The sequence below is a fragment of the Polistes dominula genome, unplaced genomic scaffold, assembly GCF_049000335.1.
Source record: "Polistes dominula isolate Pdom_NZ unplaced genomic scaffold, Pdom_raw_medaka contig_123, whole genome shotgun sequence".
NCBI classification, from domain to species: Eukaryota; Metazoa; Arthropoda; class Insecta; order Hymenoptera; family Vespidae; genus Polistes; species Polistes dominula.
Window position 1 is genome coordinate 55785 of NW_028300923.1, and position 19487 is coordinate 75271.

The following is a 19487-nucleotide window of genomic DNA, read 5'->3' on the forward strand; positions in this document are numbered from 1 at the left end:
TCTCAAAAAAGTAAGCGAGATAAAGCGATTTTTTATAAATTATGTTTTATAGACAATTTTATTTTCTACAAAAAAGTGAAGTACTAAGATATATTATATCCCTTACTTTTCGAGATATATTAAAAAAATATGATTACTCTCTTACCTGATACTTTTTATTAGGTTTCACCACTGACAAGGACAGCGCAAGGTCTTGCCCTCTCGGATTTTGTTCAAATTTTGCAGGATGATAGATATTTGTTCCCTTTTTACTCGTGGTAAAGTATCTCTACAAAATGCCTAATGAATTTTGAGAAAAAGAACTTTTAAAATTTAGCTTCTTCTTATCTTTATCTTATGTTTTTTTAAACATAAACTTTTATCAAGTGGCGTTGTAGCGTAAATATACCGTGTTCTTGCTTCTCACTTCGACGATTAGTGTTCGATTCTTTGTAGGGAAAGTTTTTGGGGGAAAATCCGTGATGAGACATCCGGAATGTCATCTTGTAAGTTTAATTCGGTATCGGAATTTGAACTGTTGTAGAAATATTTGACCGCGTATAAAAGTATGACAAAATAGAGTAGCAAATTTATGATCAAGATATGAAAGTCTTGATCAAAAAATAAAAACTTAAATAATTGTAATGATAAAATAAATTCAAGAATAAACAGGATGAATCATATTTTCGTGTCTTACGTAAATGTGCGTATATAAAACAGAAGAGTAAAGCTACAAAAAATGTTTTTCTTTTTTTGGTCACCTTGTCATAGCGTGAGTACAAATATCTGAAAAAGTGTGTGTGCGTGTGCGCGTGTATGTGCTTAACCGCAGTGGTTCTAACCCATGTTCCGCGAAATTTTATGAAAGTACCCAGTGTATAGTGTACCTAATTAAGTAAATATATCGTTAAAATTTGCAAAAATCAACGAGCTGAGATATAACACTAAAATTAACGAAAATACAATTTTAGAAAAGAGCTAAAATAAAGTTTTTACTAATCTTAAGTTCTTAAATTAATGTTTTCTTTTTTTATTTCCTATTTTTATTATTATTATCTCTCTTACTTTTATAATACTTATAATTATATGTTAAAAATATGTTGTATTATATTTTCTGTATATTGTATAATCTATATAACTTCCAATATTAATAACAGTTAAATGTTAACGCACATTGTTTCCTAGTTTTATTATCTTAAAATCGTCTCAATGATTTTGGTGTTCAGCATATTTTCCTTCCAATCAGAAATGTTCAGTGACTTCGAAAAGGTTAAGAACCACTGGCATAACCGAAAACAACAAAACGATCATAACATCGAGTGTAAACTTCAAAGAAAAGGAAAATTAAGAAAAAAGATAATGAAAAAAATGACAACAGACGATAAAGGGGGTAAAGAAGAGGTAGCTAAAATAAGAAATTAAAATTGAATCATATTGCGTGTATATTCCGTTTAAAATAAATTAATGTCGACATTCCAGAGCGTGAAAATCAGACGGAAAAATTATTATTATTATAATTATATATATCTTTTATATATATTAATATATAATATTTTATACTTTATATATATATAAAGTTGGAATTACTCGCGCTTTTACAAGTAAGAAAGAGTAGAAAAGACGTTACGTGTATAGATCAGAATGGATATATAAATAAGAGAGACAAAGAAAAGAAAAGACGTTACGTATATAGATCATATTGAATATTTAAATAAGATTGATTTAATAGACTAAAAAAATGTGTGTAAAAAGTGAGGAATAGACATAATTGTCGTTTTTCTTTTCAGGTAATATTAAATTGTTCCTTTTTGTAAATATTATGTATAAGAAAATAAAGTTAATGTAGTAATAAATTCTTTTCAGAACAACTAATCGTGCTATTCTTGAACATTCTTTTTGAAACACTCCTATTTTGGTCTTACATATATAATTTACTATTTGATATACCGGTAGCCCTCCTGTAACACAGTATCCTATAACACAGTTTCCTTTCAAAAAAAACTTTGCCCAACAATGTACTTCTACAGCTGCGAAGAGGCTTGCTGTCTTAAAGATACAGTATTGCGGAAAGTATTTCTTTTTATCTCTTAGGCCAGAAAACAAAAGTCTCATAGAACACGGTTTCACACAACACGCTATTTTCTATATACCGCACAGACGCGGTATATACGCATCAGCGTTATACTCGCACTCATCAGCTCCAGTCGCGGTATATACGCATCAGCGTTATACTCGCACTCATCAGCTCCAGACGCGGTATACACGCATTAGCGTTATACTCGCACTCATCAGCTCCAGTCGCGGTATATACGCATCAGCGTTATACTCGCACTCATCAGCTCCAGACGCGGTATACACGCATTAGCGTTATACTCGCATTCATCAGCTTCAGACGCGGTATATACGCACCAGCATTATACTCGCACTTATCAGCTCCAGTCGTTCCAGTAGCAGTATACACGCATTAGCGTTATATTTGCATCAATAATAAACAACTCACATAACCAGGGGCGCAAAAGCGACCTCAATTCAATAAAACGTTAAATTACAACAATCGATTCACAACCAACATTCCTCCAACCCCTTCTTACAACAGAATAAATACTATAGTATTGATCAAGGCACCTGTACGCAACATTTTTGGTCCTTCGAGCCGGATGAACTCTGCCGGCACCTATTGCAAGCAGTTACTTTCAAGCGGACGAGACAAGAGGCAAGGAAGACTTCAATCACGTGCCAACGAATGATCGAGACAACCGGAGTGTGAATAACTTCAAGCAGCTCTAAATACGTGCAGTCGGTCGACGCAGGGGATCAACGCATCAAGCCAACCATCCCAAGGTTAGACTGTACCACTACAGAACATCAATAATCACGTGAGTCTCACAATACTTATAACGAGTCATCAATTTGTTGAAGTCACAAATTCCTCTCTTATCTCTCCCCATTCGTGCCTTTCTATCGTAAAAATGTCTCGACCTCTAAAGGAATGTACTGAATCGCAGCTAAGCGGAAACGTGCTCCATTAAAAACTGAATTCACGGTATTCAAAAAAATTCATAACTGACTTGAACGAGCCTGATAGTGAAGGAATAGACATAATAAAATCACGAATATAACAGATCGAGTTAGCTTTAATAGAATTTGAGAATGTGCAAGCCGCGTTGATAGATTTCGCGTCTGAGGAAACTTGGGAGTCATACGTAACCGAAGGTGAAGATATTCGGCAGTCAATTCATAATGCGATAATAAGAGCGCGAAGGATAGTGCACACTTTCGAACAGGCCACGACACCCAACTCCAATCCGCCGATTAATAGCCCAATAGCAATCGTTTCCGCGGGTCCATCAAGCGAGACGCATAACCCTCCGAAGAACGACAAATCTAGATATTTACCACCAATGACGTTATCGCGTTTCGATGGACGATACGAGGACTGGCCAAGTTTCTCCGAGAAGTTTCAATCAATTGTTGGTAGGGACTCAGAATTATCCGATACAGAAAAATTTTCATATTTAATGTCCTGTCTATCGGGCAGTGCAGAGAAACGAGTACGTGATTTAGCAATCACCGCAGAAAATTATCATGTAGCTTGGGAATTATTAGATTCATGTTATAACAACCCGATCGCACTAATTGACAAATACGTAAAGGCAATTCAAGAATGCCCACGGATAAATAAGCAATCGCCAGAATCTTTAACCGAGGCTGCTACTACCCTTATCACGAACTACAAAGCTTTAAAATCAACTAAAATGGATTTCCGCGACGCATTTCCTATATATACGGTAGTTTCGCGAATGGACGATCAGACAAGGTATGACTGGGAAAAACATCGTCCCAAACGAGAGTTACCAACCGTAGAACAGCTTGCTGATTTTTTGTTTGAGACCGGAGAAATTCTCACTAAATTGCATTCTTCAAGGAACTCCAGAGATACGGGAAGGAGCCGCGTAACTACTTCATATAAGTCGACTCCTCGGTACGAGAATCCGCGAAGTACATCGCAATCATACGCGCGCTATCCAATTCCGCAAAGACCACAAGGAAATGCATATCGGAACGCAGTGCAAATTTACTCATCGCGAACCCCCACGGTATGTTTCTTATGTTCGGGTACCCATGATACTTTTATTTGTGAACAATTCATACAGGCTAAACCCGACGAGCGAACCAGAATAGCCGAATCAGCGGGGTTATGCAAAAACTGTTTGCGGTCCAACCATTCTATCGATAAGTGTTTCGCCAGACATTGTAGGGAAGTGTGGTGAAAAACACAACACACTATTGCACAAAGACAAATCAAGCCTAACTGCATTATGCTCACGTGTTAGAATCAATTATACATCTTTACCAACATTGCTACTAACCGCAGTAGTGTCGTTATTAGATCGCGATGGCAACCCCCATAAGTGCCGTGTGCTACTAGATTCAGGTGCTGAGGCCAACTTTCTAACATCAGATTCTGCAAATAAATTGCGTGTCGCTCAGCAAAGTGTAAGCGTGCCAATAGTCGGAATAAATGAACTCAACACCAATGTTGACAAGGCCGTTGTTACAGTAATGCAATCACGTGTAGAAAAGTACGCAATAGAACTTAAATTTTTATTGTTACCAAGATTATCTAATATCCTACCAGCGCAACCTATACCATCAGGTGTGTTAGACATACCTTCTAATATCCAATTAGCTGATCCCGGTTTCGGTCAACCAGCAATGATAGACGCAATTATTGGTATGCCGAACTTTTGTACTTTATGGCGCGCCAGTCACATTCTCCAAGTAAATGAATCAGTAGCCTTGCAAAATACGCGACTAGGATGGATCGTGATAACAAATGTAAATACGCGCAATCCACAAACTGTCAAATGTCACACTGTTAGCACTAAATTAGACGAACAATTAGAAAAATTTTGGCTCATTGAGCAAACACTAAAGGGAAAATTTAGGTCTCACGAAGAAGAAGCTTGCGAAAATCGCTATAAAAATAATATACGTCGGGAACAATCAGGTAGATACGTAGTGAGGTTACTATTCAAGGACAATGCGAACCAATTAGGAAGTTCGTACATCACCGCGTTAAGGAGATTCCACGCGCTGGAACGATCATTATCGCGAAAACCGGACACGCGTAAAGAATATGTAGAATTCGTTACGGAGTATGAAAGATTAGGTCACATGGAGAGGGTCGATTCGCCATGTCACACAGGCGGCTATTATTTACCACACCACGCCGTAACAAAACAATCAAGTCTTACCACCAAACTTAGAGTAGTTTTCGATGCATCTGCGAAATCAAGCAGCGGTTTATCGTTAAACGATACATTAATGATAGGTCCCAACATTCAGGAGGATCTATTCTCCATTTTATTGAGATTTCGATCACACGCCATCGCGTTTACGGCTGATATAGCAAAAATGTACCGCCAGATAATTATGGACCCTCGAGATCGTATTTCCAAAACATTCTTTGGCGTCAAACCCCGAGCGAACCGATAAAAACATATCGCCTCAAAACAGTAACGTATGGAACAGCAGCCGCACCATTCCTAGCAACGTGCACGTTATATCAGTTAGCCAGCGACGAATCAGAGCACTACCCAAGAGCGTCCATCATTCTTAAGGAGGATTTTTATGTAGACGATTTATTAACGGGAGCGCATACGTTAGACGACGCAAAGCAAATCCGCGACGAGCTTATCACACTAACAGGCAAGGCAGGCATGCAACTGAGACAATGGGCCTCCAATAACGCTGAAGTATTAAGAGGCCTTGCTGATAAAAATGATAACAAACTCATCAGTTTAGACATATCGACCACAATCAAAACATTAGGAATACACTGGAATGCCATGCATGATACTATAAATTATGCGGTAAAACACAACGATAATCTATCTAAGGTCACTAAAAGAAATATATTATAAGAAATTGCACGAATCTTCGATCCATTAGGGTTATTAGGACCGGTTATAATCAACGCAAAAATACTAATGCAAAAATTGTGGCAGCTACAATCCTCATGGGACGAAGCCGTGCCAGAAGACATAGGCAGAGCGTGGCAATCATTCCGACATGAATTGCATAGAATAGAAGAAGTTAGTTTTCCACGCAGGGTCTTAAACTGCGGTGTAGAACTGGAAATTCATGGTTTTTGTGACGCAAGCGAAAGGGCATACGGGGCATGTATATATATAAAAACGACGGATAGCAGATCGAGCGTTCAGTTAGCATGTGCAAAATCTAGGGTAGCTCCACTCAAGACGCAATCGCTTCCGCGCTTAGAATTGTGTGGCGCAGTTTTATTAGCACGTTTATATCGGGCCACCAAACATGCACTACGAAGAGTCAGGTTTCATCGCGCAGTGTTCTGGTCTGACTCGACAATAGTACTACACTGGCTCAAAACACCACCACATATCTTGAAAACATTTGTAGCACATCGGTTGACAGAAATTTTAGAGAGCACTGCTCCTGAGCAGTGGCAGCACGTGGCATCGGTTCATAACCCGGCAGACTTAATATCTCGCGGCATAACGATAACCGAATTTATTAAGAGCAACCTCTGGCGGGCGGGACCTTTATGGCTTCTCCAACACGAATCACTTTGGCCACATCAGGTAATGGACAGTATAGAAACGCCCGAGGTGAAAAAGACCGTGGCTATCACGAATTCAGTCAACTCATTCGATCTATTTAGGCGTTACTCTTCATTTCAGAGGCTAAAGCGCGTAGTAGCCTATTGCTTCAGGCTTATACATAATGTTAGAAAGACCATTGTAAACAGGACTAGTGGGGAGTTAACAGCAGGCGAATTGAAAAATTCAGAAATAACTATAATCAAGGCCGTTCAGAGAGAAACCTTTTTCGAACTCATCGAGCAAATCGTGTCAGGAAAGGATATTCGCTCGTCAATAACAAATCTTAATCCATTCATTGACGAAAGGGGGATCTTAAGAGTTGGCGGGAGACTAAATAGAAGTGATTTACCATATGAACAAAAACACGCAGCGTTATTACCGAAGGCACATTTCATTACCGCAATCATAATTCGTGAAAAACATGAAAGGATCTATCATGGCGGTGCACAAGCAACGCTTAACGCCGTTCGCGAAAATTTTTGGCCTATTAACGGACGCGCCGAAGTGAAACGTGTAATAAACAAATGCACCATTTGTCGACGATGGAAGCCGATTATTCCTAGATATAAAATGAGTGAATTACCAACAAATCGCTTACAGTTAAATCGGCCATTTCTGTATACCGGAGTTGATTTTTGCGGACCCATATTCATAAAGGAAAAACAACATCGCAATCGCGGACGTATCAAGATATACGTGGCGGTATTCGTTTGCTTCACCACAAAGGCAGTACATTTAGAATTAGTAAGCGACTTGACAACCGAGTCATTCTTAGCCTGCTTAAGAAGATTCATGGCTCGCAGGGGGAAATGCTCAGACATATATTCAGATAATGCAACAACTTTCGTGGGCGCGGCAAATAAAATATTGACGTTCGCCGCTCGACAATCGGCGAACGATGGCATCAAGTGGTACTTCATTCCTCCTCGATCACCTCATTTCGGAGGTCTCTGGGAAGCTGCGGTAAAGTCCTTTAAACATCATTTAGTTCGGATAATTGGTGAAACACTACTCACTTATGAAGCACTTTTAACTTACTTTTTGGAGATAGAGGCCATCCTCAACTCTCGTCCTCTTACGCCCTTATCCAATGATCCAAACGACCTGCGTGCTCTCACACCTGGGCACTTCCTAATAGGTGACTCGCTAATAGGCTTGCCAGATCACGATTACAGAGATGTACCATGTGGTCAATTATCACAATGGCAACATGTGCAGCAAATGCGACAACATTTTTGGAATCGATGGAACAAGGAATATTTGAACGAACAAACAGTGCTAAAGAAGTGGCACAAGGGTACAACGGATAACATACGTATAGGAACACTCGTTATTTTAAGAGAGGATAATACCCCTCCTCTTAAGTGGCCATTAGGGCGAGTAACAGAATTGCATGCGGGTTCTGACGGCATAACGCGCGTTGTTACAGTGAAAACTGCCAATGGCCATCTCAAGCGTGGCATTACAAGACTGTCTCCATTACTCAATGAAACCGAAGCCGATAAAACCTGAGTGTACAAGTGTTGAACGGGATCCGTTCAACGGGGGGCGGTATGTTGCGTAGCACGCAACGAAAGGCATGAGTTACAGTGTGCTGTGGAAGTGTTCTGTGAATAGCCTCGTTTCAACAAAGCGATGCATAGTAGGTGCTTTACCTAGTCTTGTGCTTCTCTAAGTCTCACTAAAACACAAGCCCTTCATTGGAGAACACAGCGGAGTGGGGGAACTCTATTCCTAATGGTCAATCAAGTTGGGGAAGGGAGGTCCGAAACCCATTCTGAGTATAAAGGGGCGCAAGAATCCGAGCCGCGGGCACTTCGGTACAACTCACGATTCCCACTACATTTCCTGGAAGAAGGAGAAGAAGAAGAAGAAGACCGAGGAGACGCAGAGGCAGCGGAAGATACCGCAGCTAGCGGCGGTGGCACTAGCGGCGGTTGCACTAGCAGCGGTGGCAGCAGCGGTATACACGCATCAGCATTATACTCGCACTCATCAGCTCCAGACGCGGTATATACGCATCAGCGTTATACTCGCACTCATCAGCTCCAGACGCGGTATATACGCATCAGCGTTATACTCGCACTCATCAGCTCCAGACGCGGTATATACGCACCAGCATTATACTCGCACTTATCAGCTCCAGTCGTTCCAGTAGCAGTATACACGCATTAGCGTTATATTTGCATCAATAATAAACAACGCACATAACCAGGGGCGCAAAAGCGCCCCCAATTCAATAAAACGTTAAATTACAACAATCGATTCACAACCCACATTCCTCCAACCCCTTCTTACAACAGAATAAATACTATAGTACTGATCAAGGCACCTGTACGCAACAAACTATATTAAAAAAAAATCAAATTATTTAAAATATTGTTACAATTAAAGAAATGACTTTGCAAAACGTTCGATATTATTATGCTTACTAATTAGTGCGATCTAAAAATTATTTTTTTTTTTAATTATTAGCAAGATGTAAGATAGTAAAATGCAGAAGACTCTTGATTTCGCACTTTAAAAGAGCATATTCATTAATCCACAGATTAGATTAGTAATTTGTACATAAACGATTTTTGAGCTTTAGCGGTAACATATATACATGTAACACTTTTGTAACAAAATCATATTTATAAGTGTAAGAGTTCGTCGCTTTTATATACCTATTATTGGTAATCGCTACTTTCTATGTTTTTTATCGAAATCTCCAGACCATTTCGGATAAGATAAAGACTGAATATTTTGATACTTCCTGACCGGAAATATTCGCAGACTCAGGAGCATTCATAATGCACAAAGCAATATTATCTGATGATGTAGTATTTCAAACACAATGAAACGCGCTCGTTCTCTTTAAGTCGCGACGCCATTTCATACGTATTCATATTCACATTCAATTGCTGCACGCATCTAATAAAGGCATTTACTCGACTCCAATAGATACTTCCAGAAATGTTCCTGCATACACATGCACACACACTCTTTATCTCTCATTTTTCTCTCATCCTTACATATATTGTTGAAAGGGATTCTATCTTAACAGGTTAGATTTCTTAATATTCTCTTTGAACATCTTCAAAAGGGTTTTTTTGATGTAAAAGACAAACTAGGGTCTCAGATAGCAGAAAAAATTTTACAAATTTTAAATTGTAAAAGTAACTAAATGAAAATTCAATTCAAACTATTTAGGAGTTTTGAAAAGCGTTAAGTGTTACTTCAAAGACTATTTCAAAATGCTTTCATGCAATGAGAAAAATTCATAACGAAGAAAAATGACCATCACGCAGGAAATGAATTTACCACTTTAAATAATTGAAAGGAAATTTAAAAGAAAATTGAAATGTCTAATTACATATTTTTTAACTTTTATTTAATGTCAATTTAAAAAAATTGGTAAAAAAATACATAATTAATAATACAAATAGGTGTATTGTTAAATAATATTTTAATAATAGAGACTCATTTCATTTCAAGTAATATTTTTAATTGGCACATATAAATTTAATTGAAATAAAAAAAATAAAAAATAATCAATCAAAACTTAGTTTTTTTTTTAAATATCCATTCAACATCAATTCTGTTTAAACAAAATGTTGTCAAAAATATACCTAAAATAAAAAATATTTATATTTAAAAAAAATTATATACAAATAATAGAAACTAGCTTTCTTGAATCAGTAAATTTGACTGACTTTGTCTGTATAGTTTCAGTGTTAATAATACTATAAGCACATTCTCAAAAATTATGAATAGTAAACTACTAACTCTGATTGTGAGCACTTTTTATACTACTCGCTATTTGATATACATATCTTACAACAGGATGGTCAGATGGTTCCCGAATGATCCCCCGATTCTTTATATATCTTGCCTAATTATGGTAGTCCACGAAAATTTTCATTATAGCTTTACACTTAGCGTATATATTTGAGCTACTGGTAAAAAAAAGCGATTTAAAATTTCACATAGATATGTATTCCTTTAGCTATAGTATTAGTGTAGTAGTCTACAATCTAAGCGGTACTTTGTGTGTGTGTCTCAGAAGCCGCCAATATCTACACATCTTATCTCGACAGGAGAAATTATATTTTTCATTTTTCTTCTTTCTTTTTCTTTTTTCATTATTGTGAAGTAATCGTAACAAATCTTCTTTTTTCTTGAGTATTTTATATTAATTTTTTAAAGAAAATTACTAGTATACTGTAGACTAGTATACTTTTATAAAGGATAATACTAATATAATATATTGTTATCGCAGGCTTTTGGCAATTTGTTCTTTAAGAAGTAGAATACTTTGCCTTTGTTCTGGTAGAAGCATGGCCATTTGTTCGTTTGATAAAAGTAATACCATAGATATTAATTCTGACTATAATTAGAAATAAATTGATATTTTGATACATATAGAAATATTTTTTGTTGTGTATTATTGAGAGAGTTGTCTTTTTACATACCTTGTCTTTATCCAACGCACTGTTTGGTATATTAGCTGCTGGCGACATTCCCCTCATAAGTCTAGAAGTAGGAGTGATTGTAGATGTTGTAAGAGCGGTGGTAGGAGGTACACCGTTATTCGTATTCGTAACAACCACAGGTGGTGGTGGAACTGTAAAATCTGCTGCTATATGATGGGACGTGCTTGTTATGGTAGAAGGTTTTACGGTTACAGGAGCTGTAAAATCATCACATTTATATAAGAGAGATATTTGTCTCTAGAATCTTTTGCATATATTGATTTGCAATATTTATATATAAAAATTTACGAGTAGGTTTAGCGATTATTGGATCAATAGACATACGAGGATTTCTTGAATCTCTTAGATCTCTACAAAATTCATTAACTCTTAGATCACGGTAAAAGCTAAAAAGTCATTAAAGATTAAATTAATATAATAAATGAGAATTATTAGGTAATAATTATTTGAAAGCATTAACAATACCTTTCAACTCCTTCTACTACAGGAAGGTTGCTGCAAAAAATAATATATATTTGAATATATTGTTTAATTAATACAAATGATAATTGAGTTTTGATAATATACTAACTTATCTGGTAGAGTAAAAGTAGTAGGAGATACCCTAGGGTCAGCAGTAGTAATTCTAATTGGTGGTACGGTAACCAGAGTGGTTTGGGTTTGCGGTGGTCCTCTCGAAGATTGATCTAATCTTGCTAAATGAGGATCGATCTGTGTATCCAATATTCAAATTTTTACATCTTAGTCTAAAGATATAAATTAATTGTCCTAAATTTTTTTATTCCTAGTTATACTAAATATCTTAATTAATAGTAATAATACCTGCAAAAATAGGTACAGAAGGATTGGCAACTACTAGTGTAGGTCTTGCTTCTGCCGATGGTTCTTCGATACGAAGTGGAATCTCATGTATCACTGGCTTTTCTGAAGATGTCAAAACGCTTAGGTTTGGATTAGCTTTACGTAGCATACTAACAGCAGTATGAGAATCCACTATTCGCATTACTAACTGTGTTTGTAATAAAGCATAGGCAAGTTTTGGATTCTGAAGTAACATCTGTCGTACTTGATTAAGATTATTTTGCACACATATCTTCATGTGTTGCATTATTTCAAACATTTTTTAGGTGGAACAGAAGTTACTGCTTTACTAATTGCTTCAGGAGCTTTGTCAGCTTGAGCTGCCTCTCCATACAGATTCTCAGTTTTCTGTCCCTGTCAAAGACTCCGCATTTCTATACGACTCTTTTCTGTACACGCAATGCTTAAGTATAGCGTTCTTTCACCAATTTTGTAACCATTAAAATTTTCTATCGCACTAAGTGCTGTCTCTTGATCCTTGTATTCGCAGAAACCATAACCTTTAGGCTTCCCTATCTCACGATCAAATACCAATCTACAAATAATTTAAGATTTTAATTATTAGAGACATTTAATTCATATACATGAAAAATTCTTTATTGTTAGATAATGCATCATCAATGAGAGAAAACAATAACAATTTGTTTTCTAAGAAAAATTAATGAGAAGATTTACTTAAAGGAAAGTACTGGGCCAGCTTTGCTGAATATATATTTTAAGTTCTCCACGGTTGCTTTGCACGAGATATTCCCGACTCTAAAAAAAGTCTCAATAATTCTTTATATTTTATTTCTATTTAAAACTTTAAAAATTGTCAACTGAACATTAATACACAAATATGTCTTTAACGTTAAATCAAAAAGATGCATGCATATAGAAAATTTTACATAAATTGATGAATCCTTTAATAAGAAATAAAATATAATGTATTTATTCTTTATTAGAAAAATAAATTAAACCTATGAACACATTAAAAGATTAACACTAGAACTACCAACAATTGTTATATTATTATTTTTACCAAACCAAATGTTAAATAAAATTTCAAGACAAAATCTTGTTAACAAATGATACAACCGGTCATTTTGACCAGTCGGTAGTTCTAGTGTTAATATATCAATTGTTCAATAAAAATTGTATAATCTCTTACCGAATACATTCTGCACTGATATATCCATGAGAGATTGATAGGAAATAGTTAAATTACTCATTTGTGTATTATTCTTTTGTATTTTAAAAAAAAAAAAAAATTAAATATTACTACTAATAATAACAATGTCCTAACAATGCACTTATTTAATCTATTATAATCTCGTCACCATTGAAAAATAATTATTCATTCAGATCTGCCATCAAAGATCGCGAAACAAACCACTTTTCGTATAAATCATTTCAGTTAGCACCGGAACCTCTAGTGGGCGATAGTATGTACTAAACGCAAGGGATCCTGTATGAGGGATGCGCCATGTATGTTGCTGGGGGACCGGAACTCGATTTTGTGCGCGAATGATTCAAACATTGAAATAATTATGAAATAATTAATTGCATCAAATACAGAAAAAAATGAACTATATTTAATGATAATTAAAAATTTATATTAAAATAGAATAGGCTACACGAAAAATTTATTATAAACTCAAGCGGTCCCCCAAAATTTTCAGCCAATGGCACATGAGCTGAATATGAATAGCGCATTCCTCCTACAGGATCCCTACTAAAAGCGATGATGTTGCAAGCTATCAAAGATGGGTACAATACTATCAAAAAATACAGTATTTTACGTACTATCATCCATTGCTTGTTCCGATGCTGAGATATTTTCTTTACATGTAAAGATCGTCTTGAAATGTTCTATATATTTCCATATTCTTCGTTCAATTTATGGAATTTATTTAATTATTGATAAGTTTGGAATTTACCTTACTTAGCAAGCTATCCGGTCGGTAAAAGTAGACATCTGTTTTTACTTACTCAATTACATTTCAATTAGAAAATGAAAATTAAAATATAATAAAAATACGTATGTGTTAATGTAATAACATATTAATGAACACGTAAATTATATTGATTATTAACCCTTTCGCTACGGGGCGGATCTCCGCCGCAGTACTCCCGCAATACGGCGCGCTACACCGAAACAGTGCACGGTGCACGCAACGTTCGAGCCGGTGTCGTAAGACTTATGATCGAGGCATTTGGTTTATTATTGAAGCCCGTAAAAAACAAATGATGCAAAACGAAAGACTCACGCGGCATGTCTAGAGTAAGATACTCTGTGCATAGCAACTGCAGGCGCTTATCATATATACAATTACGCGACATCTTTAGCGGGAGCGACTATAGCCGCTCGTAGTATCTCAGCGGCATCACATGGAAAGCGACTATATAGTCCAGTCAAAATAGCCCTGAAATCGGGTTTTTGAGCTATACGGCTGAAAAAATATGGAAATTATCAGAAAAATGCGTACAATACTGTGGGCAAAGTAAAAAAGTTCTCAACCACCGGGAAAGGGGTGAAAAAAAATTAAAAACTACCTTAAAATACGATTTTTGGATTATATGTTAAAAATATCAAAAAAAAGTTTCAAATAAAAGTTGTAGAGCATAAAATTTTAGGCCTATCTATATCAAACCATTTTTCCCCTAAAACGCACCCTTTCACCCCTACGACGGTTCAAAGTACTCAAAAAATGAAAATTCAATAAAAAATATAAAAATTGGACTTTTTAAAAATTTTTTTTTTTTTAATTATCTTTAAAAAACTACAAAGAATAATCGTAGGGAAACAAAAAATTTTTTTTTTCATCCCTTCTATTAAAAATCAAGGGGTGAAAACGGTTTTTGCTCGATATTTCGCTTAAAACGGGTTATTTAAAAAAATTTTCTTTTTCATATGAATTTTTAATTTATTTTTTAAATTTTGGTGTTGAATTTATATTTATAAATATTTACCTGTAGGAAATATCCCAATTTAAAGACAGGTAATTACTCCCTTAGTCCTACGCCTTTGTAGAAAGAAACAGAAAATGAAGCTATCCTGCTCTTACTCATTGTGACGTAGGTCGCTATGGCACGCATGCGCAGACTCTTAACTTCCATGCGTGCAAGAGAGATAGACAACCTATTGTTAGCTTCGTCCAAATGTAAACAGTATAACGCGATGAAACCCTTTTTCTTAAATATAATCTCTTTTTCTTCTATATTCTCTATAACTCGAGAGTCTCGCGCGCATCTGTGACAGCATGATAGATTTTTGAAAATATCTCAAAAAGTAAGCGAGATAAAGCGATTTTGTATTAATTATGTTTTGTAGACAATTTTATTTGCTACAAAAAATGGTTCAGTACTAAAATATATTATCTTCCTCACTTTTCGAGATATATTAAAAAAATTAAAAAACTATTCCCACCTTTTCTTACATTTTTGAAAATATCTTAAAAAGTAAGCGAGATAAAGCGATTTTGTATTAATTATGTTTTGTAGACAATTTTATTTGCTACAAAAAAGGTTTAGTACTAAAATATTTTATCTTCCTCACTTTTCGAGATATATTAAAAAAATATGATTACTCTCTTACCTGATACTTTTTATTAAGTTTCACCACTGACGAGGACAGCGCAAGGTCTTGCCCTCTCGGATTTTGTTCAAATTTTGCAGGATGATAGATTTTGCTTACCTTTTTACGAATATATAGTGTTATAGGAGCCACTACTCAATAATTTTTGAGACATTTGCCATTAAAAATGCTTATGAGGCTATCTAGTGTTTAAATTTACTTCTGAAGTAAGCAATGGTATATAATAGGTTTAGGATAAGGACAACGATTCGGCGATTCGTTCCAATAGTGGGCCGAGTCTTTTAGGGTTCGAATCTTGGGAGGTAAATTTTTTTTTTTCTATTTTTATATGTAAAGATACATAATAGAGTTTAAATAAGTTGAAAATGAAATGACTTAAATGACTAGAAACCTTATAAGAGTTTTTTTTTTTATTAGCATTTGTATATGTTCTCAATTCTCACTATTTTCAAAATAAATATCAATGATTTTGAAAAAATACTAAAATATCGAGACAAATTAATTTTTTTTCGGAATCAGAAGTATGTGTTCTTTGGCATCGATATGTTTATTGCAGGGTACATTCAGATTCTCACGTAGGGCTGAATCCCTGGGGATTCAGCCTTGGGAATCCCCCATCTTATTCTCACTTGGGAAATGCTTTTATTGTTTTGTAATAAATATTATTCTGTACATATGGGGCATTCCACGCCAAATCGGACGGTTTTAAAAATTTTTATTTTTTGATTTCCGCCATTTTTTGGTATCTTTTAGTACCCACTGAAAAACCCTTCCTCCTAAATTGTGGCATTTTTTGATCTGCCGTTCCAAAGATATCGAATTTTCAAAAAGCAGCTCTTTCAGTGGTTTTTAGCCCGTACCTTTTTTAAAACTCATCCAAATGAAAATTACCATTCTACATAAAAGTTTTGTTTTTCAATGTACTTTTCGAAAAAAAATTCAAAAAAATTATTTAAAGTGTCTTAATACGTAATTTTCGATTTTTAAACTTTAAATTGCATTTTTTAAAGTGAGTGCATATCTAGATTTTCTTCATAATTTTTAAAGCAAACCTACTAATTTTACGTTTTAGGCCGGCCTGGCCGTGGGCCTTCGATAACTACTATTATTTTTTCAAGTTTTAAAATTTAAAAAAAAATTTTGTTTTTACATTTTAATAAATTTTATCATTTATTTCTCTCTATTAATGTATTTTAAAACACTTTACATATTTTTTTTTTATTATAACAAGCGTAGGAAAGTCTTAATTACTGATTAAGATTAATAATTAACAAAAATAAGAAAAGTCTTGATATATTTTCGTGATTTTTTGAGAAATTTTAGCAGTCTAATCATTGATATTTATTTTGAAAATAGTGAGAATTGAGAACATATACAAATGCTAATAAAAAAAAAAACTCTTATAAGGTTTCTAGTCATTTAAGTCATTTCATTTTCAACTTATTTAAACTCTATTATGTATCTTTACATATAAAAATAGAAAAAAAAAATTTACCTCCCAAGATTCGAACCCTAAAAGATCGGCCCACTATTGGAACGAATCGCCGAATCGTTGTCCTTATCCTAAACCTATTATATACCATTGCTTACTTCAGAAGTAAATTTAAACACTAGATAGCCTCATAAGCATTTTTAATGGCAAATGTCTCAAAAATTATTGAGTAGTGGCTCCTATAACACTATATATTCGTAAAAAGGTAAGCAAAATCTATCATCCTGCAAAATTTGAACAAAATCCGAGAGGGCAAGACCTTGCGCTGTCCTCGTCAGTGGTGAAACTTAATAAAAAGTATCAGGTAAGAGAGTAATCATATTTTTTTAATATATCTCGAAAAGTGAGGAAGATAATATATTTTAGTACTGAACCATTTTTTGTAGCAAATAAAATTGTCTACAAAACATAATTAATACAAAATCGCTTTATCTCGCTTACTTTTTGAGATATTTTCAAAAATCTATCATGCTGTCACAGATGCGCGCGAGACTCTCGAGTTATAGAGAATATAGAAGAAAAAAGATTATATTTAAGAAAAAGGGTTTCATCGCGTTATACTGTTTACATTTGGACGAAGCTAACAATAGGTTGTCTATCTCTCTTGCACGCATGGAAGTTAGGAGTTTGCGCATGCGTGCCATGGCGAACTACGTCACAATGAGTAAGAGCAGGATAGCTTCATTTTCTGTTTCTTTCTACAAAGGCGTAGGACTAAGGGAGTAATTACCTGTCTTTAAATTGGGATATTTCCTACAGGTAAATATTTATAAATATAAATTCAACACCAAAATTTAAAAAATAAATTAAAAATTCATATGTAAAAGAAAATTTTTTTAAATAACCCGTTTTAAGCGAAATATCGAGCAAAAACCGTTTTCACCCCTTGATTTTTAATAGAAGGGATGAAAAAAAAATTTTTTGTTTCCCTACGATTATTCTTTGTAGTTTTTTAAAGATAATTAAAAAAAAAAAAATTTTTAAAAGTCCAATTTTTATATTTTTTATTGAATTTTCATTTTTTGAGTACTTTGAACCGTCGTAGGGGTGAAAGGGTGCGTTTTAGGGGGAAAAAATGGTCTAATATAGATAGGCCTAAAATTTTATGCTCTACAACTTTTATTTGAAACTTTTTTTGATATTTTTAACATATAATCCAAAAATCGTATTTTGGGGTAGTTTTTAATTTTTTTCACCCCTTTCCCGGTGGTTGAGAACTTTTTTACTTTGCCCACAGTATTGTACGCATTTTTCTGATAATTTCCATATTTTTTCAGCCGTATAGCTCAAAAACCCGATTTCAGGGCTATTTTGACTGGACTATATAGTCGCCCATATTACCTGAGTGGCATCACATGGAGAGCGACTATAGTCGCTCGTAGTAGCGAAAGGGTTAAAAAAATATATTTTTTCCAAATGTCACATATCTAATCATAAATTATGTAATAATGCATATTCATTATTACATTTACATCTAAACTAATGCATATATATTTTATATTATATATTTCTGTTCATACTTTAGATTTCTCCAGGACCTATTACCATAAATTATTTTTGATAAGAAACCATTAAAAAATAAAAAGAAATTTTAATGTCTTATTTTTAAACCCTTCATTATCCGACAAAATTGATAAATAGACTAATAAACAAAATGCCTAAAAAAAATATCAATAAAATATTTAATGTAAATATTTAATTAATAAGGAAGAATCTTAACACAATACGTGCGGTAGCACCACGTTAGTGTCATGTGGAAATTATTAAACAAACGTCGATAGGTCGTTTCATTTAAAATATAAACACTAATATATATAAGTATCCAACCAAATATAAATAAATAGATAAAAATGATTCGATTAGTTGTTTTTTGCGTCTAAAAAATAAAATATATAAAAACTTCGTACTGTAGGGAAGTCAGACAGGTAAAAAAAATCAGAACATATTTGTTTTTATCCTGTTAAACGTTTCGTCTTTTTATTAGGACTTCATCAGTAACTCGATCATCAATATTTCGACTCATTCATGAATTTCTAAAACATATATTACCTAGTTTTAACACATAAACTCGATGTAGTACCATTAAATCATGATTAATTAACAAATTCGTATGTAACGTCATAAAATTTGATTAAAATTAAAGTCAAATTCAACGTGTTTATTTAAAGTTTTTAGATAAAAAAAATTATAATACAAATATAACAATTTCAAAAAAATAGAGGGACAAGATGAATGAAATTAATGATTTTTGTCAAACATTTTTTTGAAAATAATCTGGGATATAGTCAAGCTTCTATAAAAGCAAAAAATGCAGAAATCAACCAAAGTAAAGAAAGGGCACATATTGCGAAATATGCAAGTAAAATGTGTACCGAATTAGTCAGCATGTAGGATTTATGCAAATACGGTGAATCTCAACGAGAGAAATTAATTGAATTTTATTCTCATAAATACTCAAAAAA

At 34.3% G+C, this 19487-nt stretch overlaps 1 protein-coding gene and 1 pseudogene across 2 annotated transcripts; one reads left to right on the forward strand and one right to left on the reverse strand.

Moving 5' to 3' along the window:
* Positions 1-461: 461 nt before the first annotated feature.
* LOC107073701 (uncharacterized) lies at positions 462-8132 on the forward strand. The gene is made up of 5 exons (XM_089170919.1): positions 462-485; positions 3102-4174; positions 4314-5291; positions 5393-5855; positions 5991-8132. The coding sequence occupies exons 1-5, from the start codon at positions 462-464 to the stop codon at positions 8130-8132; spliced, it is 4680 nt and encodes a 1559-aa protein (XP_089027045.1).
* Positions 8133-10889: 2757 nt separating this feature from the next.
* Positions 10890-13167, reverse strand: LOC149033037 (uncharacterized; annotated as a pseudogene). Its single transcript, XR_016176080.1, has 7 exons — positions 13107-13167; positions 12632-12710; positions 11918-12491; positions 11667-11790; positions 11561-11590; positions 11384-11481; positions 10890-11292 (listed from the first exon to the last, which is right to left on the reverse strand). The product of XR_016176080.1 is annotated as an uncharacterized LOC149033037 (transcript).
* Positions 13168-19487: the final 6320 nt, after the last annotated feature.

Excerpts from the sequence above, each read along its gene's own strand:
- LOC107073701 (XM_089170919.1), top strand. The coding sequence starts at position 462 with ATGAGACATCCGGAATGTCATCTT. Across the intron at positions 486-3,101 it reads GACATCCGGAATGTCATCTT|ATCGAGTTAGCTTTAATAGA; the intron begins GTAAGTTTAATT and ends CGAATATAACAG. Across the intron at positions 4,175-4,313 it reads AGAATAGCCGAATCAGCGGG|AATCAATTATACATCTTTAC; the intron begins GTTATGCAAAAA and ends CTCACGTGTTAG.